The 22,858-nt window shown below is 57.3% G+C and overlaps 7 protein-coding genes and 1 non-coding gene across 8 annotated transcripts; 5 read left to right on the top strand and 3 right to left on the bottom strand.

Annotated features, from left to right (window-relative positions):
• Positions 1–1,666: 1,666 nt before the first annotated feature.
• DICSQDRAFT_152460 (uncharacterized protein) lies at positions 1,667–3,363 on the top strand (the record flags this gene model as incomplete). Its single annotated transcript, XM_007361777.1, has 3 exons — positions 1,667–1,717; positions 1,912–2,616; positions 2,713–3,363. The coding sequence occupies 3 exons, from the start codon at positions 1,667–1,669 to the stop codon at positions 3,178–3,180; spliced, it is 1,224 nt and encodes a 407-aa protein (XP_007361839.1). The 3' UTR covers positions 3,181–3,363.
• Positions 3,364–3,466: 103 nt separating this feature from the next.
• On the top strand, positions 3,467–6,888 carry DICSQDRAFT_177844 (N-anthranilate isomerase). The gene is made up of 2 exons (XM_007361776.1): positions 3,467–3,977; positions 4,799–6,888. The coding sequence occupies exons 1-2, from the start codon at positions 3,655–3,657 to the stop codon at positions 6,843–6,845; spliced, it is 2,370 nt and encodes a 789-aa protein (XP_007361838.1). The 5' UTR covers positions 3,467–3,654; the 3' UTR covers positions 6,846–6,888.
• Positions 6,889–6,950: 62 nt separating this feature from the next.
• DICSQDRAFT_t32 lies at positions 6,951–7,041 on the top strand. Its single transcript has one exon. It is a non-coding gene; the product is annotated as a tRNA-Ser (tRNA).
• Positions 7,042–8,431: 1,390 nt separating this feature from the next.
• Positions 8,432–10,083, bottom strand: DICSQDRAFT_50382 (G-protein alpha subunit; the record flags this gene model as incomplete). Its single annotated transcript, XM_007361775.1, has 7 exons — positions 8,432–8,496; positions 8,708–8,915; positions 9,009–9,080; positions 9,137–9,608; positions 9,682–9,788; positions 9,853–9,947; positions 10,038–10,083. The coding sequence occupies 7 exons, from the start codon at positions 10,081–10,083 to the stop codon at positions 8,432–8,434; spliced, it is 1,065 nt and encodes a 354-aa protein (XP_007361837.1).
• A 352-nt stretch (positions 10,084–10,435) lies between these two features.
• Positions 10,436–14,232, bottom strand: DICSQDRAFT_132726 (P-loop containing nucleoside triphosphate hydrolase protein). Its single transcript, XM_007361774.1, has 6 exons — positions 13,509–14,232; positions 13,394–13,410; positions 12,771–13,321; positions 12,215–12,648; positions 11,263–12,165; positions 10,436–11,121 (listed from the first exon to the last, which is right to left on the bottom strand). The coding sequence occupies exons 1-5, from the start codon at positions 13,637–13,639 to the stop codon at positions 11,484–11,486; spliced, it is 1,815 nt and encodes a 604-aa protein (XP_007361836.1). The 5' UTR covers positions 13,640–14,232; the 3' UTR covers positions 10,436–11,121; positions 11,263–11,483.
• A 2,416-nt stretch (positions 14,233–16,648) lies between these two features.
• On the bottom strand, positions 16,649–17,515 carry DICSQDRAFT_98825 (progesterone binding protein). Its single transcript, XM_007361773.1, has 3 exons — positions 17,176–17,515; positions 16,918–17,107; positions 16,649–16,847 (listed from the first exon to the last, which is right to left on the bottom strand). The coding sequence occupies exons 1-3, from the start codon at positions 17,288–17,290 to the stop codon at positions 16,784–16,786; spliced, it is 369 nt and encodes a 122-aa protein (XP_007361835.1). The 5' UTR covers positions 17,291–17,515; the 3' UTR covers positions 16,649–16,783.
• A 339-nt stretch (positions 17,516–17,854) lies between these two features.
• On the top strand, positions 17,855–19,212 carry DICSQDRAFT_50371 (uncharacterized protein; the record flags this gene model as incomplete). Its single annotated transcript, XM_007361772.1, has 6 exons — positions 17,855–18,085; positions 18,140–18,235; positions 18,347–18,500; positions 18,555–18,746; positions 18,798–19,023; positions 19,083–19,212. The coding sequence occupies 6 exons, from the start codon at positions 17,855–17,857 to the stop codon at positions 19,210–19,212; spliced, it is 1,029 nt and encodes a 342-aa protein (XP_007361834.1).
• Positions 19,213–19,594: 382 nt separating this feature from the next.
• On the top strand, positions 19,595–21,080 carry DICSQDRAFT_51804 (uncharacterized protein; the record flags this gene model as incomplete). The annotated part of the gene is made up of 5 exons (XM_007361771.1): positions 19,595–19,684; positions 19,757–19,921; positions 19,977–20,076; positions 20,228–20,490; positions 20,562–21,080. 5 exons carry the CDS (start codon positions 19,595–19,597, stop codon positions 21,078–21,080), a joined length of 1,137 nt encoding a protein of 378 aa, XP_007361833.1.
• Positions 21,081–22,858: the final 1,778 nt, after the last annotated feature.

The raw sequence follows: 22,858 nt of genomic DNA, 5'->3' as shown, positions 1-22,858 counted from the left end.
GTGCAGGCGATGTGACATCACACTCGACGGGCAGAGCGAATGGCAGACGGGAAGATGCGCTCGCAGGGGATTGATGCAGTGAACGGGGAGCACATCGCGAACAGACGACGACTCGGAAATTTCGATGGTTGTTCACACACGCCGATGCCGAGGCCAACAGGAGCGTTAGAAGGCCGAGCACTGACAAGGAATGCTCTACAAAAGCTCCCCGGCGATCGCAGAGCTTGACCATAAGCAAGACTCTGAGGCAGCCACCGCGGACAGCCCTCGTCCGGAGAGGTCTGTAGACACATGAGGCTGAATGTTTGGAGGTAGGTACAAGAATGTCAGGGAGCGAGGTTGAAGCTGCAGGATGAGCGACTTCCGACGAGAGATTCTGTCAACTCCAGCTCCATCCTCCACCCAATTCCGGCGCCTGTCACAGTCCCGTCACATTCCATCTTGGACAGATCCTCCCAATATTCTGAGTCGCACAGACTTCCGCCACCCGCCGTCGTACCCTTGCGCTGGCCCACTGCAATCATCCGCGGTAAGTACCCCTGCTCTAGCTCTGGCCTCGACTCTACCGTACACAGCGTGTACGTCCCCGCCCTTTGCTCCGCGGAATTCCTTTTCTCTAGATCGCGACATGAACGGCCTTTCTCTCCACACTTTCTACAACATCCCCTTCCCAAAGGCATCTTGCCAACCATTCTTGGCTTGCGCTCGATCTACATCCTTCCAGGCCTTCTCTTTGACCGCCTGTCCCTCTCCTTCTTCTCTTCCAGATCTGGTCCACTATTTCCGAACCTGCCGCCCATATGTTTGTCACCAATATATCTTCCGTCCCCTCACCCGAAGCTCCTCTCCATCTGATCTGCACCCTCGTCCTCCTCTCGTGGCCATGACTGTGCCGTGCCTGGTCTGCCGTACGCCCATGCACATGGCCCGGATCGGACCATGGTACGTTTCGACCCGAAATGAGGGATCTGCGGTTAGGACATAACCATGGGCTTCTTCCCGGACCCGTCGGCACACGAGGTGGTTCCCAGCAGTGCTCGTCGCCCCGGCCTGATCTCGTATGCGCCTGTGTACTTGGCTAAGTTGGCTTAGCAGCCTTCCCTTTCGGGCCAGCTTGCATCCCGCGGCCGACCTCGTCGTCTTTGCCGGTGCCGGTGACCGGCGACGGACGGCGTGGTCTAGCTTGGCTGCTCTGCTCAATTGCGTATGCCATGACGTCGAGCGACTCGATCCACAAATGGATACTCGGCGTACCATCAATCCTTCTCTCTCGGCACCGGACTCTGCCTTCTCTGCATGTCACGCTGTCACATGAATCTCGACTTTTGGTACAAAGGCGGTCAATTTCTAGCTCTGTTCGCTTGTGGGGTGATCGACAACTCCTGCCGGGGTTACTTCTTCCTTCCCCTAGGAGAGGCTCGCCTTCACCTTGTGCATCAAGTACTTTCCGCCTCCCGCTCATCGTTTCTTATCCAGAATGGTCCAGAGTATGTCATATTATGGCTGCATTACATAGCACGTTGGGCTAGATTGAAAATATACCGCTATCTCGAATCGTGCCTGGCGATGCCTGCCCGTCTCACACCGCCGAACACAGCTAGGATTGACATCTGTGACCGAATAGATGTGCGAGAGTCATTGAATTGATTACCGTTTGCGATGCTCCATGTCAGCGGAAAAAGGCAATAGCACAGGTACGGAAGCAGGCGCTATGAAGGTGTGAGTGTGATATTCTGCCGCCTCCAAATCAGGCAAGCCTAGCGCCCATGATGTCCAGGCTGGAGCGAGGCGAGCGATAGTGACCTTTGTCTCCACCCATCCTCCATGTCCTCTACCGACCCCCCTTCGAGTCCTCTGCTCCTCCATGACCCTTCTGCCCCTCAACTCGTCTTGTCCACCACCCCCCCAGAGGATCCCCCACCTCCGTACCCCTCCGCCCGCCGCACACGACAGAACAGGAGAAGACGTGCGCTACAGGACGGCAGCGAACATTCGCACGCTCATGCTCCTTCCGACGAATACGAAGCCGTCCTCGCTCACTCTGGCCAAACTCATGGACACCCACCACATCATGCCGAGTGCCTTGTTGGCCTAGACGACGTGGAGGCGACGGAGACGACGCCCCTGTTGAGTCCCCCTCGGGACCCCGTCGGGAGCTCTTCGCCCCTCGCTGCTGCGACGCTACCCCCAGGCGCCGTTCGCCGGCGACGGACGCTATCCTTAACCAGCACCCTCAGGTCCAGTGCGTCACTGGCGCCGTCATTCGCCCACACCGTGTTCTCCGCCTTCCACCCTGAGCGCGACTCGGACCTCGACCCGGACTGCCGAGAGGGCGGGGCAGACGACGGCGAGCATGAGGAGCTAGAGCCCGAGCTCGAGAGGGAGGCGGCGCGCGAATACGACCACCAGCAAAGGGCGTTCGCCGCAGATCTGTCGGGGTATGCGCATCGTCAGGCGCAGCGGGCGCAGTCCCAGCAGCTGTCGCTCACGCAGAGGTGGAGGAGGTATTTCCGCCCGCTGAAGCGGAGGGCCTACTACTCGGCGGTATTCCACCTGGTCGTGCTGAACTTCCCGTACGCGCTCGCCGCGTGGCTGTTTATCTTCGTGTTCACCCTGGTGCGTCTCTTTGCTCGGTTCTATCCAACCGCGCGGCACGAGCGCATTGCTGACGTCGCGCCTCACCCATTCTCATGTCGCCGTGTCCGTTGACAGGTCGGAACGTGTACGCTGATGGCCTTGCCCCTCGGCGCCGTCTTCTGCTTCATAGACCTCTTCGGGGCGCGCCTCCTCGCGCGGGGCGAGCTCGCTCTCCAAACGACGTACCACGGCCCGCTCTCGCACCCCCTCCCCCACCCCCCGCTCCCGATCTTCACGCGCACGCGCGCGCCGACCGCGTCGCAGATAGAAGCGGGCGTCCCCGCGAGCGCGCTCGTGCCCGAGACGTCGTTCTACAGGAACGCGTACGCGATGTTCACCGACGCGACGAGCTATCAGGCGCTCTTCTACTTTCTCGTGATCAAGCCCGCCATCACGGTGCTCATGTTCCTGTTCTTCCTGGTGGTGGTCCCTGTCGCAGCAGTGTGCGTCGTCCCGCTGCCTGCGGTCCTGCGGCTGGCGAGGCGGATGGGCATCTGGCAGGCGAATGTGGCGGTGGAGGGGCTCTATTTTGCTGCCCGGTGAGGGGCGGCGTGCGTTCGAGCGCTCCGGCGCGCGATTGCTTGCGGTGCTGCGATGGGGCCTGCGCTTCTGTACTTTATGTCCTTGTAGGTTACGTCTCGAGCTCGTCGCGCCTGGCGATGTTACAGACTACGATGATATTCTCCTCTTGATGCCCACTAGATGCAAATGTGCGCACAAGTGGTCACGTGGCTTTTGCTGAGGTTAGGGTCACAAAAGATGGAGGGAGCATCTTGACTGACTCGTCCGACATCTGCTCATCACCGCGAGCCTCCTCCTTGCCTCACCTCCGACTCGGACATCGCTAACGGTTGTTTCTCTGGTCTTCGTGCTCCCCATCCATCTCGGAGGTCGACCGCATAATCGCTGGACCGATCAGAACAAAGATTCACGCCCGTGCTCAAACTTATAGCATCTCAAGCTCGCCTTCCTTCTCCCCCATCTTCTCCGCTCGCAGCAGCAACTGAAGCAGCAGCCATGTCTCTCACGCTGCCGATTGAGCTCGCGCGTCCGCTGGACGTGCTCCTGATCGACAATTTCGACTCCTTCACCTGGAACATCTACCAGTCCCTGTCTCTGCTCGGCGCGGACGTCACGGTGATCCGCAACGACGCGATCCCCGCCGCCGCGTTCCCGCTGCTCAAGCTGAACTCGCTCATCATCTCGCCCGGCCCCGGGCACCCGACGACGGACTCGGGCATCTCGCGCGAGGCGATCAAGTTCTTCACGGGGAAGGTGCCCATTTTGGGCGTGTGCATGGGCCTGCAGTGTTTGGTCGATGTCTTCGGGGGGAACATCGGGTGAGTGTCCTTTGCTTGTTGCTTTCCTCTACTGGAATCCGCGGGTGCGGTGGCGCGAGCGAGGAAGAGGGGGGAGGTCTCGGAAGCGGAGGGGCCGCATGACGCTCTCCTCCCCGTCCACGCGCGAATCTGCAATCGTGTTCCTCTGTGCGCGATCTGCATCACGCTGCTCGCGTGGAGGCATGGTATCTGCTGCCGAACGTCGCGTCGCGTGCGAGAGACGGGCGCGCGAAGTTCTGAGGACGTTCCTCGCTCGGCTTGGATCTGCACCGTGCTTCCAGGAGTGCTCAGAGCGGAGGCGAAGTCCGCGTACTGCTTCCTTTGGCATGCACGTAGCGTCGGACTTGGATAGCGCAGTGGATATGTCCGTCTTCGTCTTCTGCGCGAGACAGGCCTATGTCTGTGCCGACCGTTTCGCGCGCGATCGTGCGCATGTGCTCATGTCGCTTCTTTATACACTCGAACTTAGAGGAGGACCTGGTCTTCTGCAAGGAGACATAAGGTAGCCTCAGTCCACTTCCAGGGTACTCTTTGCTCGGCTGTATTCAACATTCCAGGCGACTGGACTTGTTCGCTTGAGGCGTGCTCCATGCAACGGACCGAGACTAAGTTGGAGTAAGCTTTTGTGTGGGAGATGTTGGTGCAAATGTCAGTCCTTTCGTCTGATGCGTACCACCACAATGGAACGGAATGGCTGTATGTTTCCCCGAGCTCAGCCGCTTGAATCTGGTATGCGTCTTCCGCTAGTCGTCCACTCAATGCTTGTGTTCAATTTTTCCAAGGGAATTCATTGTACACGATGCTGACAACCCGACTCGCAGCTATGCAGGAGAAATCATGCACGGCAAAGTCAGCGGCATTCGCCACGACGGCAGAGGCTGCTTCAGGGACATACCTCAAGGCATCAAGTCGACGCGCTACCACTCGCTCAGCGCGAGTACGAGCACCCTCCCACCGGACCTCGCAATCACCGCCATCACCTCGGACAGCGGCGTCATCATGGGAGTCCGCCATCGCAAATACACCCTGGAAGCCGTGCAGTACCACCCGGAGAGTATACTCTCCGAGGGCGGCGATACCCTATTCAAGAACTTTTTGGCTCTCCGGGGCGGCACCTGGGACCTCAACCCGGGCTTCCGAGTCTCCGACGAGGCCCTGCCCGCATTCGGGCTCGAGGGCATCGCAGACAAAGTGCCCAACGGAAACGCCACTCCAGGTGGCTCCACTTCCAAGGTGCCCACTATTCTCGAGAAGATCTACGCACAAAGGATCAAAGACGTCGAGCTTGCGAAGCAGACTCCTGGTACGACGCCAGAGGACCTCGAGACGCTCCTCAACCTCAGCATAGCGCCCGCACCCGTCTCGTTCCTCGCTCGCCTGAAGGCGGCCCCCAAGAAGCCCGCCCTCATGGCGGAGATCAAACGTGCCAGCCCGTCCAAGGGGCCCATTGCGATGTCGACGAATGCCGCGCAGCAGGCGCTGACTTACGCTCTCGCAGGAGCCTCTGTGATCTCCGTCCTGACGGAGCCTACGTGGTTCAAGGGCACTCTCCTCGACATGCGTCTCGCTCGCCAGGCCATCGACTCCCTTCCTCACCGTCCCGCTATCCTTCGCAAGGACTTCATCTTTGACGAGTATCAGATCGCGGAGGCTCGTTTGCACGGCGCCGACAGTGTGTTGCTCATCGTTGCGATGCTCCCTGTCCCCCGTCTGCACGCACTCTACGAGTACTCCCGCTCGCTCGGCATGGAGCCGCTCGTCGAGGTCAACAACTCGCGGGAGATGGAGGCGGCGCTCGCTCTTGGGGCTAAAGTCATCGGTGTTAACAACCGCAATCTCCACGATTTCCAGGTCGACATGCAGACGACCACGCGTCTCGTAGACATGGTACGCGAGCGCGATGTCGTCCTTTGCGCCCTGAGCGGCATCAAGGACGTTTCGGACGTGCGGGCGTACACCCAACAGGGCATCGGCGCCATCCTCGTTGGCGAGGCTCTCATGCGGGCGCAGGACACGCAGGCCTTCATTCGAGATCTCCTCGATTGGCCGCAAGGGGACCCGAAGGGCAAGGGCCACGAGACGGCGGCTCCTCTGGTCAAGATCTGCGGTATCCGGACCGTTGAGGAGGCTGTTCACGCGGCGGAGTCCGGCGCAGACATGCTCGGACTCATGTTCGTACCGAAGAGCAAGCGGTACGTTTCCCTCGAGCGTGCACAAGGCATCTCCGCCGCCATCCGAGGTCGCCGCTCTCAGTCGCACCGCCCTAGCGGAGCCGAGGCCTCCCCGATCGAGGAGCTCAAGAACGAGCCATGGTTCAACCTCCACGCACGGCGGCTCACGGACTCGCTCGCACGAGATCCGTCCAAACGTCCGCTGCTCGTCGGCGTGTTCCAGGATCAGCCCCTCGACTTCATCCTGCAGACTGTGGCGGACGTTGAGCTCGACCTGGTCCAGCTCCACGGCAGGGAGCCTGTAGAGTGGTCTCGCCACATTCCCGTTCCCACCATTCGCGTTTTCCACGTCGATGAGGAAGGTCACGGCCTCACTGGTATCACCCGCCCAGGAGCGCACCAGTTCGTGTTGCTAGACGCTGTCGCCATGGGAGACGCCACTGGGTTGAGCGGCGGCACTGGGACGCGGGTCGACCTGGAGCTGGCCAAGGCGGTGGTGGAAAAGGGTGAGGTCGGCTTGGGAGAAACGCTCCCAATCATCCTCGCGGGCGGGCTTACGCCGGATAGCGTGCCGGAGGTGATTCGGAGGGTACGACCGTGGGCTGTAGATGTGAGTGGTGGCGTGGAGCTGAAAGATGGGTCTGCGAAGGATCCTGCAAGGGTTCAAACGTTCATTTCGGCCGCGAAGGCGCAGTAAGAAGGGCAGTGTGCTGGTTGAGTATTGTTCATATATCACAGGGTGTATATAGAGGTTAGTGTTCAGTTTCACTTTGTAGACCTTATCGGTCTCAAAACTTTCCAAGACACTATGGCCGAGTGGTTAAGGCGACAGATTCGAAAGCTGAATCATCTGTTTCGCTCTGCGAGCGCAGGTTCAAATCCTGCTGGTGTCGATTTGTTTTTGTAGCCCAATATCTCTAATTTCGCTGCCAGAGGTTGAGATCTTTGAGCGGAAGCAGACAGGTTCGGCGGCGCAAAAGAAAACCAGTGGGACAGTACCGTGCAGGGAATAAGCGCTGTTGAAGCAGGGACGCGCTGGGGAAAGACAAATATCTCATGGGGTTTCAGGATTTATGCCGACTGTACAGAGCGTGCGCGGGGTCCTGGGGAGGCCGCCACGAAACGCCATGAGGATGCAAAACATAAACGCTACCAGACATCCCACCATGCAGACTTGTGATCGGGAGAGCGGATAGGAGCCAAATTGGCATCGTCCTGGCGGGTGGTCGCTTCAAATCGTAGACAGGAGCTTCCTTTGATGGAATGTCCCGGATATATGCCGTTCTTGACGTCGACTAATAAACGCAGCGCTTGTTGTGAGACGACTAAGAAGCCGCGGGCTAGGCGAATGAATGCCGTAGAACTACACGAGAGCGCGGACTGTACGTACTGACACGACAGACGTTCGCGAATCCGCTTCAGCTGCACGCGTCTGACGGGCGTCGTCTGGTTCCGACGCTCATCAAGGGCAGGCACAGGCGGGACAGCGCGGAAGCTTATGAATGTTCGTATGCTTCAGGGTAGCCGCCCAATGGCAAGTTAGTCATGACAGCGGCCGTCGGACGATGCCAGAGAGATCGTTGGATTATCCACTCTGCAGACTCCATGTGCATTGGTGACGACAAATGTACGGGGAGCGTACGGTAAGGGGATATCGGAGCCACAGACGCAACTAGAGAGAGGGGGGGAGAAGGGAGCAGCCTGAGTAGAGAACAACAACCGTTAAGAGGATGAGATAAAAAGAACTAAGGGTAAAGGCTACGGAGACCACTATATCGAACAAGAGACGGATCCAGACACATCGAGGCATGAGCACAACCACGGGGGTGAAGTAGTAAGCTAGAAGAGGTAGAAAGCGTGGACGTGAGGTAAGCGTCGTGGATCGAAGAAATGGTAGTGGGAGGAGACAAATCGGTCTGTGCTCGAGATCACGACATGTGGGCATGGAAAGAGCGACGTGGTGTGCCATGAATCCTGGCGTATAAACTGGGAAACAGATTCCAACTATGTACAATATACTGTAGTGCAATGCCCAGCGAAACGCGTCGGCGACCAATGGCCCGTGGGCGCAGCGAGAAGATCATGAGAGGCATGGACGCCAGGAATGGGCCTAATGGGACACATGAGACGAAAATGCAGATGCGGGAGGTTTGTGTACGAGAATGAGGGAAAATAGGTAGCTAGGAAGAGCGGTGACGTCAAGACAGGCAGAAGGAGGGAAGAAGATGCAGCATACAGAACAACGCAATCATCCCCACACTAGAGCATCCAACCTCCGCGCAACTAGAGAAGACCACATTCCCGCAGATGCAGCTGCAAAAGGATATCCTGAATAGCGCTCAAGACGACTGTTGGCGTTGTTGCGGGAGGTCCGTGGAGGCCGGCGCATCAACGAAACAAGTAGACATGATCGAAGGACAGGTGAGTTGCGCGGGCCGTCAAGTCAGCGACGATGCAAAGCACGAATGACAGGACGTGGGCGTGGCGCATGGATGATCGATCATCAGAACGGAATGATCAGCGGTGTAAAGGGAGGCGCAGACAGCTAAAATCACGTACACTTGATTTGCTGGGTATCTGTTGCACAGGTGTAGTGTGCATAGATCTGCTTGGTTGCTGCGCTCTGGTTCAGTGAGACGAACCGGTGGAGAAGATAGTTGCACGCTGCGTCGTAGTCATCGCCGCCATTGTAGTCTGGGAAGTAGTCACCCAATGGCGACCGCGGCAGCTTCTCGGCGAACAGATCAATCTTGTTGAGGAAGAGGATCTGTGTAAGCGCGGTAGCAAGCGTTAGTCATGTCACGAGAGCCGAAGTTGCCAAGGAACACTGTAACCGTTCGGGCTAGGCAAAGACACTCACGATCGACGTCTTGACGAACCATCTTGAGTTGCAAATCGAGTCGAAGAGAGTCAACGCTTCCTGCATACGATTCTGCGAGGGAGAAGAAGTGAACAGAAGATAAACAAAAGATGAGCATGAAGACATACCACACTCTCGTCCTCGTACAGCATCTGGTCATACTCGCTCAGGGAGACAAGGAAGACGAGGGCAGTGACATTCTCGAAACAGTGTATCCACTTCTTACGCTCGGACCGCTGACCGCCGACGTCGAAGAGCTTGTAGGTGAGCTCACCAACCTTGAAGGTGGTCTCGGTGATACCAGTGGTCTTGACACGAGATCGGAGGATGTCCTGGTCCGTAGGCAGGTAGTTGGCAGCAGCCATACGGTCGATAGCGTTGAAATAGTAGATAGCCGAGTCGTTGAGCTGGAACTCGCGCGAGCGAGCAACAGCTTCCTTCACACCAGGGTCCCTCCACAGGCCGCGGATGGCATCCGCAACGTCGCGCGGGAGCACATCGCCCTCAATCTGACCAGGCAGAGAGAGGACGATGGAACGCCGGGCATCGTTTTGGGGCGAGAGCTGGATGTCTAGATGCGGCATCGCCTCAAGGATGGCACTGCGGGAGGCGTGTTGCAATTGAGCATGAAGGATGCATGAAGCGCGTCGATGGGACATGCAAGGAAACGTACCGCATAGACTGGATGGTGTTGGAAAAGATGATTTCCTTGTACGAGTCCCGCTCCTGCTCGTTGTATCCACCGTGGTGAATGAGCTTCATCTGCTTGAGGACAGTAGACTGTTGTGTGACACGGCTGGGTGAGCAAGCGGCGGTTTTGAGATTGACAGGAGGGAAAACTGACCTTGCCCGACTCTCCAGCTCCCAAAAGCAACATCTTGATCTCGTTCTTGGCCATCATGCGGTCCCGCTTGATCTGATTCTCGATCTCATCATTGCCTGGAGGGAGGAGGGGTAAGCGGGACAGGTAGAGGAGAAGAGGGGAAGGCGAGAGTGGGGCAGGGGTCGGGCTGGGATGTAGCTACTCACGGGCCTTGGCCTCGTCGTCGATGCCGGAAGACTGGACGCAGCCCATGGTGAATGGAGAGAGGAGGGTCGGGGAGAGGGGTGTGGAACGAAAGAGCGACGGGGAGCTGGGGCGGGGCTAAACGCCGTGGGCGGGGAGGTGAAGGAGAAGGAAGAGGAGGAGGAGGGACAGGCCCAAGGAAACAAGTCCGGGCGCGGCCTGCGACGACGCCCGTCGCCACCCACCGCCCCCATCCGGACATCCCCTGATAGGCGACCGCCTATTCCTTTTTCCTGCAGTGTTTCCGGGGTCCTGCCTCTCCTTAGCCAGCGCTAGCCGCGTCCATCTATCAAGCCCGTCTATTGCAGAGATGCTATTCATATTAATCACTCGCATAATCACTCGCATACACTTCCGTGTACGCAACCCAATATATTCTATTCCAACGTCAACTATAACGTTCCAAGACGTGCTCGCTACTGGGGTCGATCAAAATCGCCCTCCAAACAGCGCGAGCTGCAGCACTACATACATATGAAGCACACTGAGATAATACTCGAGCATCGCCAACACTTGCAGCACCGCGAACCCGCCCGCGTGCCGCCGCGCAAGCATTGTCCCTCCATCCTCCTCTGTGCCCGTACTGTTCACGAACGTCCCGTCGGACACCGGACGACGTTCTTCATCAATGTCCGCGCCGTCGGAAGCCTCGTCACCACGGCTCGAACTGGCGAGGTCCTCGGTCGGTGTTACAGACTTTACCGCCGCGTCGTCGACCGGAGAAGAGAGTCAAGCCGGCGTGCCTTGCACTATACTGACCCAGGTCGTCCCAGACCCGACACCCTGCTCCGCGGCGTCGCCCTCGTCATCCGACGACCCATCGTCTTCCCCCGCAGGTGCGTTGCTGCTTGTGTTCTCCTTGTTCCCGTCCTCCACTACCTGCACAGGCGGCTCATCAAGCGACAGCGGGGCCAACACGGGGGTGACCACGGAAAGCACAGCGGTGGCCTGCTCCGCTACTATGCGTGCCGCCTCGGCCTCCTCGAGCTTCTTGAGCTCAGCGGCCTCCTTCTCCTTCTGCAGAAGCTCCTTGCGGCGCTGCTCACGCTGGGGATAACGGAGACGACGTCAGCATCATGGTCACGGTGGACGAGAAACATCAGATTCAGAACAAGACAGAGGGTGATGGGAGAAGGCAAGCGCCAGTGGGATGAAAGGGCGCTAATCGATGTGGATCGGATAACTGACCTCCTGCTTCTCCTTGCGCTCGCGCGCCTCCCTCTCCTTCTTCAACTTTTCCCTCAACGCTCGCTCGCTCTCCACCCATGCCGTCGCCTCGTTTGCTGCAGATTCTGGTCGTGACTTGTTCTTCAGCAGATCTGTCAATACGCATCGCCCAAGCAAGCCATTCCGTCAGCACGTTGTCTATGCGCTCCATCACACGCACCGTCCCCGTGAAATGAAAACTTCTACGTAATCTCCGCAGCCGCTTCATCGACCAAGGATGAGCGCAAGAGTGAAGAGGAAGGTCGCAGTAACAACCCGCGATAAGTACACGATCGAAAATTGGAACACTCACAGCCCTGCAGAGCAGCCACGCTGAACTCCTCGTCCGGGATCGAATCCGCGAACTTCTTAGCAAGCGCCGCCAACGTCGCGCCGTCGAGCGGCTTCGCGGAGTGCTTCGCATCCATGATCTCCGCCTCTACTGGTGGAGGCAGGTACGCCTGGTTCTGCAGACCCGCGTCGCTCACTGTCCGCGTGCGCTCCTTGTTCTTCCCTTTGGCCGCGCCCGCGCCGGTTGTCGAGCTCGTGCGCGAGCGTGCCGGAAGACCTTCCGGAAGGGAAGGAAGAGGCGACAGAGGGCTTGACGATCCAGATGGGGTCGTCGGGACTGACGAGAACGTAGACGACAACGAGAAGAGCGTGGAGCCGCTCGACGACGCGGCTGACGGCGACGGCGGTACCATGGGGAGCTCAATGCTATCAAGATCACCCTCTATGGGGACGTCGTCCTCGTCCGTCGATGGGAAGAAGTTGCGGAACAGTTGCTCAGCTTGCCACTTTGACGCATTCTTGAACTCGATCCAGACGTCCATCCGTCCGGGACGCGACAACGCCGGGTCGAGACGCTCAAGATGGTTCGTCGTTCTGCGACAGGGTCAGGATAGGCACCACTATATGGGACGAAAGGACTTACGCGAATAGTAGTCGTCCTTCTGACGCGGCTACACCATCTAGTGCGTTCAGCAAGCCACTCAATGTGAGAGTGTTGACATCTGACAACTGTTCTTTCTGACGTGTCCGGCGGGACGAAGACGACGTGGTCGTAGTTTGCTCTGCCGCTTTCTCCTCAGACTTGCCGTCGGGGTTACCTGTCGAGCTGCCGTCTCGCGATGTGCTGCGCGTGAACGCTGCATCGAGGTCCTCCAGAAGAACTATGCATCGCGCTGGCACGCGTCCCATCAGCGTGGTGAGTGTGCCGTCGTTTACCCATGAAGACGACAGCGACACGACATATATGTCAAGCATCAACTCGCCCGCAATGGCGTGGATCAGCGAACTCTTGCCAGAACCAGGTACACCGTACAGCAAGTATCCCCTTCGGAACGGAATGCCGCGGTCCGCATACCACTACATTATAATGTAACTCGTCAGCAAACATGAAGACAGGGCTGAGGGCTGATGGGGCTGTGAGGACACCGAGGTGCGTGTAGCAACCGGTCTTCCTCACATGACTGCAAAGCTGTACACACCTTCTCAGACTTGAGGAAGTCCTTGGTGTCCGACAACAACATCTCCTTCACGCCGGGGTTGAGGACGATGGACGACATAGGCCGCTTATGCCGGGAATCTGTCCATCTCCAGCAGCCATGCGAGTCGGCGAAGTAGATCTGTATCCGGTGTACCGCCTCGGCCTCATACTCCTTCTTGGCCTGGAGAACGAGCTGCTTGAGGATCGAGTTATTCCGAGCGACGACGGATACCGAGATGACTTCGCTGCCGGTGTCACTCTTCCTCCAACGCTTGACACGGAGCCAGTGCCCGCGATAGTAGATGGTATGGGTCGTGTTTGCCGTCGGCTGGAAGACGACGCGTGTCTTTACGCGTCCAGGAGCGTCGTCATCCTCCTCGTCCTCGTCGCCGAAAGAATTGTCGGCTATCCGCGACCCAAAGCCCGGCGTTGAGGAGCGAGTCGTTGTCTCAAACTCGCGCGAACGTTGCCACTCGGGACGACGAGAGAGCCAGAGCATCAACCAATCATATGGGTAGTCCTCTTCGGAAAAGTGGGCGGTAAGGAAGAAGGCTGTCAAAGGATGGGGGGCGAGGTGAGTCAACGAACGGTGGCACCGGGCCCGGATGTGCGGTCAGTACTCACAATTAATGAAATGAGACCTGGGATGCGATTCGTGGAGTCGTCGTGCATGTACGTATGGTGGGCGAGCAATGGTCAGTTGGGTTCGCGGGAGGGATTGACGCAAGCGTGCACGTACCATCCTGAACTGGCAACGCGACGGGCGGTCTCGACAGTGCCACCGAGGACGACAAGCTTCATGCCGTCAATCATTGAGGAGCCGCCTCCGCCGCCGACGAGGGGCTGCACGAGGGATCTGAGAGCGTCCATGGAGGTGTAAGTGTATACTGGGGGTTGGCAGAGCCAATGTTGCGTGTCTTGCGAGGGAGGATATGGTGGAGGCGAGAGAGGAGGAGAATGGGGAGATGGTGGGGGTAGGAGGGCAAGCAGGCGGCGCTTGGGAAGAGGTCGAAGGCGGTAGACGATCGGGTCGTATGAGCCTGTGGCGGTGGTATGCGCCTGCTGCTTTCGGAAGCTGCGTCTCGTCCAAACGCAGCCCTCCCCTGCCCCTCCACCGGTTGCGCACTCTGTTTGACTCGACCCGACTCAGCTCGACGTGCCCAGTGAAGTTCGCCTGCCGAGGGCGGAGGGCGGGAGGCGTCGCGAGCACACGCGAGGGCGGCCGCGTCAGCAGGCGTGGGGACGTGCGTACGCCGTGCAACGTGTTCGGGTAACGCCCCCTCGGACGTCCTCCCGCAGCCCAGCGCCTCCCGCCCGGACAGCGTCCGAATCCTCCCCGCTTCCTGTCCCTGTTTCCAGGCTGTCATCTCCGTAATTTCGCTCCAGATCACCCTGTATGTATCTCACGCGCACGCAGACCTGCAAGCCGTGTCCGCCAGAAGTACATCGCATCAGTATGTACCCCCCCCCCCAGCTTGTATCGGCTCCCAGCCCAGCAAGGCGTGCGGCTCGGGTCAGAGTTGAGCAGAGAGCGGCGAGAAACAATGGGCGCAGAAAGAGGAAGGGATGGCCCGTCGGAGCAGCCGAGAGCCATCAGGCGTTCCAATGACCGCATCAGTCCCCAATATCGAAATCCCTCAGCCGTTCCAGCCCCGCCCCTCGCCAGTCGCTCCCAGCAAACCCAATCCGGCACACAGGATACGAAGTCATGATCTAAACACTTCGCTTCCCACCCAGCGCAAATCCAGCGTGCCACTTCCGATATCCCAAGCAAAAGCCAGGTCGATACCGTCGTTGGCCATCTGAAGATAACCCGGTATGAGCTTCTCGCGTACTATGCTTCCCCATTGTGCTCTCATTATACGATCTCAACTTAGGGCCTTGTGACCTCTATGTACATCGTCTAACACCCCATGAAACTGTCGTCCGCCCCATGAGCTACGTGTGAAGCCGACGGAGCCACGCCGACGTTGGCACAATCAAGGTTATCTGCAGCTCGTCATATGCCCAGAGTCGTGCTAACGACTTCCAACGATGAGGATCGCAGCGCTGCAGCAGCAGACAGCCGCAGCCGCGCCTTCTTCCGACCTCCCGGTTGAATCGAAGTGCTGCTGCGGTGAACTGTCAAGCTTCGCACGACCACGAGTTGTGGAGGATTGTGTTCAACGTCCACATCCGCAACTTCACTTTTCTCGGCGATGTGAGTGTCTGGTCTGGTCTTGATTGTGTTCCTCATGTAGAACTGCCTGGTACTAATGCGAGGCAAGCGCTCGCATCCTAGGGTTCTGTTCAAATCACTGGAAAGCGATCGATGGCTACACGGCTTATCGTTCATCTATCTCCTGGTATTGCGCCAACGTAGTTCGCGGAGCGCGGGCGTTCTGGCTCGAGACATGCCTCTGAATTGCCTGTGGAGGCTAAGAGGACGCTCGGAATCTGCCCCTTGATATATGACGTGGTCCATTCCACGGTTCTGAATTGTCCGCATTCGTGCGCGGAACCTCTTTGTGGTTGCGAAGCTTATGACTGTGGTCTGTGCCAGGATGTTGAATTCCCTGCGACGTCTGCATGCCAGGCACGGCAGGGAATTGGGCGTGTTTGATCGGACGCACAAAGTGAACTCTTTGTGGAAAAGCCGCCTCGCCGGACAAAAACCTTTGAAAGTGGCTGGCGATCGCCTTCTGCGTCCCTTGTTCTTATGGTCAGACGAGTCAAGGCACCGTATGGCGTACCGCTGCATGCGTATTACCCTTGGAGTTAAACGAGCGACATTAATACAAAGTCAATCGTGTCGTCATTTGAGCCCGCCTACCATGCACGAAGGAATTCTGAAACCACAGTCAAGTACCGTGCGGTCGTTCATCTGTTGTGTGTTCCTGAACAATGTTGCGGACACTTCTCTTCCTTGTCGTGGAATGCAGTTTATATGGCATTCCCCTGTACCGTGCCAGCGGAATGTCATGCAAAATTAGCCTTACGGACCCCGGTGAGAGTGTGATTTGAACAGGACTCAGTCTCACGAAATGGGTTCGCCACTCGGGTCCGTAGAGCCGCATGGCCGACGGGAGTGGACAACACAGTGCTCGCAATGCAGAAGCGACTATGCCAATCCGAGGACAACGAAGGATTACAGCCCCAAGCTTCGCAACTACTGTTCAGCTTCTGTTCGGCCGCCGAACGGCGTCCCCTGCCCACATCTTCCACGCAATATATGTAGACGTTTCACCCCAGAACAACATCGTGTGGCATAGCGCCCCATTCGGGCCCGGGAGAATCCATCGCGCATTTAGAAGCAGACAAGCTTACCGTTGCTGGCGGCTGCTTACGTCCTATGAGAGGGCTTCGAGCGGCTATAAGGGGAACGACGAGACGCCGTATTGCGGTAAAGTATGGACAGGTATGGAAGAGAGAACGATCCGGGAAGCTGACAGCGTGAGTGTCCGACTGAACCTGCATCAACAGCTTCCCAGGTCTGTTCAGGGCCAGGGACGGCGTGATTCTCTTTGTAGAGTACATGCGCCGTCTGCATGAGTAGATAGGTGGTATCCGGTGGGCGGATTGGAGGTTAAGGACATACGGGACGCTCTGCAGGATGTGACCCGGAGCTCGATGGCATGCCTACACCGGTTGTTGGATCTTGCATGCTGTAGGTACATCAGGAAGTTTCGTAACTACCCTTATTGCGGTAGTTCACGAATAGCGACTTAGGTCGTTGCCACCACGTCCGTTCAAGATTTAAGAGAAAATCTCACAGGCCGTCCTTTATATGTGAACATGGGCCAACAGGTTGACAACAGAGGGCTGAAGTAGTCTCTGATACCCGTCAGTGCGGTTCCCGCCCGAGAAAATCAATTTCTCGATGTGCATTACTGTCATGGAAGTCGGAGGAGGACATTGTACATGCTGTCACTCGTTGTCGAAAGACGGCCGGTGATGAAGGGTTTGACGAGATGATCGTACGACCGGAAGCTATAGATAGTACAATTACAAGCGACCATTGCGAAGTGCCCCGGTTCATAGCGAAGCCTGGCCTTGTGGCGGAAGGTCGATGACCTTGCCCACGATATCATATCTCTTCCTGGAGGGTGACAAATTGTGAGTCCCGCATAAACTGGCGAGGCATCGGGAGTGTGAGGTGAGTTACTTACGAGAAAAAGTCATACCAGTCGTTGAGAGTCTTCAAGTCAGCCTCGGAGAGCGTACTATAGTCCGACACTGCGTCCTCTGGTTTGAGGCTAGACATGCCGAGGGCACGGGAGGCGTCCTTGCCGGCAAACAGATTGTAGGACTTGCCCTTGCCGTACGTATCCGCCTTCCGGGTGACATCGAAGACAGTGCCTGAGGGAACGGCCATGGTCAGGATATACCAACGGGAGCTGGATAAGTGAGAGGAAAGGGCGGCGCACCCTTGATCGCTACGTATATGGGCTTGGAGAGGTCGGTGCCGTCAAACTGCTTGAGCTGCTCGACAGTGAAGGGGTCGTGCTTGGCAGGCGCGATGTCTGTTCTGGGCGGCTGCATGACGGGTTTTTGCTCTGAGCTGCTCTCTGCAGGCTTGGCGTCTGGTTGGGGGTTTGCCTGTTTGCGATTGCGAAGGAGCTGCTGCTGGTATTTGCGCTGCTCGTCGAGGGAAAGGCCGGAAGTTGAGCCGAACGCAGAAGACTCTGGAGAGTGGGCGGATTCGCGGATGAGGACGGACTTTGCGAAGTAGGCGAGGAGAGCGGCGACAGAGAGGGCGACGATGAGGGCGGCGAACATAGCTAGCAGCAGGAAGTACCAGAGGGTCACGCCAGCAGCGCTGAGCAAGCTTCGATCGCGAGTAGTTGCCGAATCGATTTCACGGGCCACACCGGATGTCACGGCCCGGGAAACGTGGCCACCGACCGAATCCTTGCGTCACTCAGGTCCGCTCCGCCTTCATCTGCACCAGCCATGCTCCATCCCTTGTCTGCTCGCAGCACGCCTGCTCTTCTACTCCTACTCTCGCCATTACTCGCACATCGCAATGGGTGGTTCTGCTTCTGAAGAAATACGCATCTTTCTCATCGGAGCAACCGGTACCCCAACGGCATCTTTCCTCTCAACATGTCTTTCGTCTCACTCTTTCAAAACCGTGCAGGGTATATCGGTTGCGGCGTGCTCAACCGCATCCTCTCTGATGGCAAAGCCGCCGACTTCCAGATCACGGTCCTCATCCGGGACGCGGCCAAGGCTAGTAAGCTGGAGCCGTTTGGCGTCAAAACCGTCGTTGGTTCCCTAGAGGACACGGACGAGTTAACCGCCCTAGCAGGCGAAGCCGACCTGGTATTCAATTGTGTGAGTCATACAATCTCTCCTCTGGGTCTTGCTTAACTCAGTACTACCATGTAGGCGGATGCAGACAACATCCAGCCCACGAAAGCCATCCTCGCCGGTCTAAGGAAGAGACATCAATCGACCGGCAGGGTCCCCAGTCTGATACACACTGTATGTCACTTACTTATTCTATTCCCCGTCACCTGTGATCCTGAATGTATTGCATCTAGTCTGGTAGTGGTGAGCCAATAACTGGTGTCGACTCCGGACACACACTCAGAGGGACGTTCAATAGGCGTCCTGGCCGACGACGCTACCGGCATGTACTTGACCGAAACAGTGTATTCTGACGATGATGTCGACCCCCTTTACAAGCTTCCTATCACCGCCCCACATCAAGAGGTCAACAAGGCTATCCTCGAAGCCGATCAAGAAGGTGTGAGGCTGGCATTCAAACGCGCGCCCAGCACCCAGCTGAACTAAGCCCCAGGTTACATACGGTCATACTTGGTCCTACCTCCCGCTGTTTGGGGCTTAGCACAGGGTCCGCTGGTCGACGCACATATCATGAATCCACAATCCCAGGAAATACCGGCACTGATCATAGCCAGCATAGATCGCGGACGACCGGGCATGGTCGGAGAGGGCAAGAATGTATGGTCGAATGTTCACATAGACGATGGTGAGTCTTGTGGTAGCAGTCCGTGTGGCCACTATTGATTCTCTCTGAAAGCTGTCCTTCTATATGAACTGATCTGGAACGCTATACTCGGCGGCGAGGAGATTGGGCACGGCAGCCAAGGCTACTACTTCCCCGAGAATGGCGAGCACCAGCTATACGACGTCAGCAAAGCGATTGGTGCGGGGCTCAAAGATCTCAGATTGGTCGAGGACCCAGAGCCGTCATCTTTCACTACAGAGGAGCTAGACAAATATTTCGATGGGGTGAGCATTTTACTGTCGTACTCTTGGGTGGAGCATAGTTAATGCGCCAGCGATACGGCTTGCACTCCGAAAGCTTGGGATCAAATTCGCGGTGCAGAGGGCAGAGGGCGAGGGCGATCAGGTGGAATCCTAGGAAGACGACAGAGGACATGCTGGCGAGCATCAAGCCTGAGATCCAATACATGCTGTCGAGGGCATCTTAGCCTGATGGATGTGTCGTACTTATGGAAGGATGTATGGGTACTGGTCTATGTGGACGCCGCTAACTTGTAGGATGGCTTATTGCGGAGGATAGGACAGTGTTTCTTTGTCATTGAAAGCCTCCGTGTAGATACAGTTGTGTGCCAGTTGGACAATGCTAGTGATCATGATATCCGATAGACCGATTGAACGAAATCGAGTTTCGTTTGGAATGTGTATAGAGGCTCGGGGCTGCTTTGTGCGTGTTTGAGACGGGCGTCTTGGATGGCTCAGGCTGTGGCGCCCGGCGGTGAACCACATTCAGACTGCTCATCCTCCGCCGCACCTGCACCTTCCGCTCCCTCTCTCTCTCTCCATCCCAGCCTGCTCCGTCTTCTGTCCTCCATGGACTCCAAAAGCCTCTCGGAGCAGGAGAAGGATATTCGTGATCTGTTGCGACGTGCTGAACGCACCCCAGTGAAGACCTCTGCTCTTGTACGTCTTCCATCCGCTACCTGCCCCCAGTCCAAATTCCGAAGCTGATCACGCACCGTTTGCCACCAACAGCGACGAGATACCCTCAAACGTCTCATAGACCTCGCCCACTCGACTCACCCTTCTCTCAAGGTCATCGCCGCCACAAACCTCAAGCTTTTCATCAAAGACTTTCCTGACCTCGAGGACGACGCAATCAATGCCGTGTACGACTTATGTGAAGATATCGTACCGAGTGTGCGTGCTTCGGTGTATGCTGCGGTATCGCTCTCGGCCTGACCCCTCCTTCTAGGTTCGTATCAAGGGTTACGCCGCCATTGTAGATGTCTCTAGAGAGCAGCATAAATGGGTCAAGAGAAACGCAGACGTGCTCGTACAGCTACTTCAGTCTGGTGAGTCCTGCGTTCTACCCTCGTCTCCGACCTTCTTTCCAAGCTCTTTCCGACTCGCCCCAAAAAGAAATGCCCTGTCTCGTTTCTCGCTGCTCAGAGGGATGTACTGGTGAAACCCATTGCTAATGTCGCAACCATTACCTTCGGCCAGACGAGCCCGAGGAAGTGACTGTCGTCAAACGCGCCCTCACCCAACATCTCGACATGGATCCCGTCATCACCATTGGAGTGCTCTGTGATCAAATTGTTCCTCCAGATGAACCTCTCGATGAGGAGGAGCAAGTCATCCGGGACCGTCTTCGTTCACTTGTCCTCGCCTTCTTGGCCGGAGAAGCCAAACGTCCATTGATCGACCGCCATGCAAATACTCTTGGGACCCCTGCGGAGGAAGCTCTTGTATCTGGTCTCTTTAAGGTGAATGCCGCTACAACATAATTACATATGGAGAATCAAAAGATTAACACACGCAACACGGGACCACATAGGCTATCATGAAACTTGCTCCGAACGACGTCGACTTCGTCGTCAAGGATATTATCGCTTCTTTACCTTCCTTCAAGCCCCCATCTTCCCGGGGAAAGGAACTTCTCGACCTTCTGTTCACTCAGATCCGCGCCACTCTCAAATCTGACATCCCTTCTGATGCCGAGCGAGGGTCGTTGAGCAATTCACGTTACTACCTCGATCTCGCGTCGTTCGTCGCTGTGGCAAAACGGCTGGCGCATCCTTCGCATCTGCTGAGCTTCTATCATGCTACCTTTGCGCAAAGGAGAACACTGGACCGTCTTCCTGAGCAGGACCGACTATATGTGATTGGCGAAGTGGCGCGTGTCTTGTCGGCCTGTGGAGAGGCAGGTGGGCGTGCGCCGCCAACAGCACCCGCTGCTGACTCCGGGAAGGCTTTGCGTAATGCGAACGACAGAGCTGAGGACGGTAGCTTCCGTAGTCAGGTATCGGATATCTGCGCCGTGCTGCTACAAGTGAGTCTCTCTCGACTGGACTGATGAACGAAAAATGGCTGATACATGAATAGGCATTCGCTGAAGTGGAATCTGAAGAGAGACCTTGGACAGCTTGTTTGACATTGGTGCAAGGACTCGTTCCCGTAAGTTCGAGTACGCTGCTAGTTTGGCAAACGATCGCTCACGTCCTCTCCCATGTAGAGTAAGCGCGACAGCCGCTTGCAGATCCCGCAACCCACCATATCCACCCTCGAGCGCATTGGATCTCTTTCGGTTACGCAGGACGCGTCTACCGAGACAAAAGCTGCACAAGAACAAGTGCACAGCGTTATCAGGGTTCGCAATGGGCCGCTTCTCGTTCTCGCCGCATTTGTCCGACGAATCCCTCTTTCTTTTCTATTCTTTTATATTTACAGTCACTCCTCGAGCCGGTCAAACCTCCGGTACCGTCTACCGACGGGCGTGCGAGCGCCCGATCGAAACAGGTCAAGCGGTCCGTGCCCGCTGACGACGGACTGAAAGGTAACGTGAAACACATGGCTAGCAAGGCAGCTGCGAGCGGAGACACCCACACTGCCAACGGGACCGCAGGTACAAGCGCAAGCTCGACTCCGAGCCCAAGCGACCATCGCATAGCTGTTGACGCTCGTAAGCGCAAGTTGGACGCTCCTAATGGACCCCCATCCTCCACCATGCCTTCCGGTTCAAGCAGACCGAGAAGTCGAAGTCCAGCTGGACCCACCGTCGCAACGGCAGCGCGGGGGCGACTGCTGTCGCTCCCACCACGGCCCTCATCTGCAACAGTGGCGGCTAGCGGTGTTGGTACACCCAGCGCGCCTCGGGCTGATCGACAACGGCACGTCCCACCCCACCTGAAAGGCCAGGCTAGGGGTACCTCGCCTCACGCTTCAAGGCAGGCTTCAGGCTCGCTAGTTCTGCCGACAGGCGGTTCCGCGGTGAGCACGGCCGACTACACAACCCGACACTCTGCAGACAAGGTCCAAGCGGAGAAGGTCGTGGGTAATACTCAAGATGATAGTAGAGTCACTTTGGGAACAGGCTCTACCCAGAGCGCTGGTGGCCTCAGCGTGCGCGGAGCAGCAGGTAGAGGGCAGGCAGCCTACACTCCAATGCTGAAGGTGGAGGAGGCCAAGGTCGTCCCTTCCCTGCTCAGGCGCCTTGCTGGGGAAGCGTCTAGTGGCACTGGAGCTGTGCCACCAACGCCCGATCACGAGCAGTTGCAGAAGGGCAAGGAACGGGGACAAGGACGAAGAAACAAGCGCGAACGCGACGAGGGACGGGATCGTCATAAGCCATCGCCACCATCCGTTGTACCAGCGAAGCGACGCGCGGATGCATCGTCACCAGCAGTCGTACCGCCCTCTAAAGCCCCCTTCGCGCCGGTCTCAACTTCTGGGCGTGTAGGACGGGGGCCCTCATCTACCGATCCTGACAAGGATCCCGTAGTCGGCTTCAGCATTCGTGGGGCAGCTAGTGGAGCATCACCAGCCACTAGGGAAGGCAACCGTGGCCCAGGGTCATTGCTAGAAAGGTTACAAGCCGGAGACGATGTCGGTTCGGAGTGGAGTGGAAGGAGAAGGAAACGGATCAAGCAATCGTAGGAGGGAACGAATGCAGAGGTCTCGTGGATCGATAGGACGTCTTTTGTAACAAATTGTCATCGACAATATTGCGCACGCCGTTGTGGTCGACACGCTGATGTTATGAGCAGGCGTGTATCAAGACCAGAGTGACGAACATGGTTAGGATCACTCTTGACTGACGTCAACACATAGGGTGATGGGGCAAGAAGTATGTGG

Source organism: Dichomitus squalens (assembly GCF_000275845.1).
Source record: "Dichomitus squalens LYAD-421 SS1 unplaced genomic scaffold DICSQscaffold_3, whole genome shotgun sequence".
Classification (NCBI taxonomy): domain Eukaryota; kingdom Fungi; phylum Basidiomycota; class Agaricomycetes; order Polyporales; family Polyporaceae; genus Dichomitus; species Dichomitus squalens.
Note: the sequence above shows the minus strand (reverse complement) of the source record. Positions and strands in the feature narration are given on the sequence as shown.

What these genes read in the sequence shown, in the direction of transcription:
- DICSQDRAFT_177844 (XM_007361776.1), top strand. Translation starts at nt 3,655, where the DNA reads ATGTCTCTCACGCTGCCGATTGAGCTCGCGCGTCCGCTGGACGTGCTC. An exon ending in GTCTTCGGGGGGAACATCGG is followed by an intron (nt 3,978 to 4,798) that starts GTGAGTGTCCTT and finishes CCCGACTCGCAG; the next exon opens with CTATGCAGGAGAAATCATGC.
- DICSQDRAFT_132726 (XM_007361774.1), bottom strand. Translation starts at nt 13,639, where the DNA reads ATGGACGCTCTCAGATCCCTCGTGCAGCCCCTCGTCGGCGGCGGAGGC. An exon ending in ACTTCCTCAAGTCTGAGAAG is followed by an intron (nt 12,649 to 12,770) that starts GTGTGTACAGCT and finishes ATTATAATGTAG; the next exon opens with TGGTATGCGGACCGCGGCAT. An exon ending in GAAGGACGACTACTATTCGC is followed by an intron (nt 12,166 to 12,214) that starts GTAAGTCCTTTC and finishes ACCCTGTCGCAG; the next exon opens with AACGACGAACCATCTTGAGC.
- DICSQDRAFT_98825 (XM_007361773.1), bottom strand. Translation starts at nt 17,290, where the DNA reads ATGCAGCCGCCCAGAACAGACATCGCGCCTGCCAAGCACGACCCCTTC. An exon ending in CATATACGTAGCGATCAAGG is followed by an intron (nt 17,108 to 17,175) that starts GTGCGCCGCCCT and finishes CCGTTCCCTCAG; the next exon opens with GCACTGTCTTCGATGTCACC. An exon ending in GACTGGTATGACTTTTTCTC is followed by an intron (nt 16,848 to 16,917) that starts GTAAGTAACTCA and finishes GTCACCCTCCAG; the next exon opens with GAAGAGATATGATATCGTGG.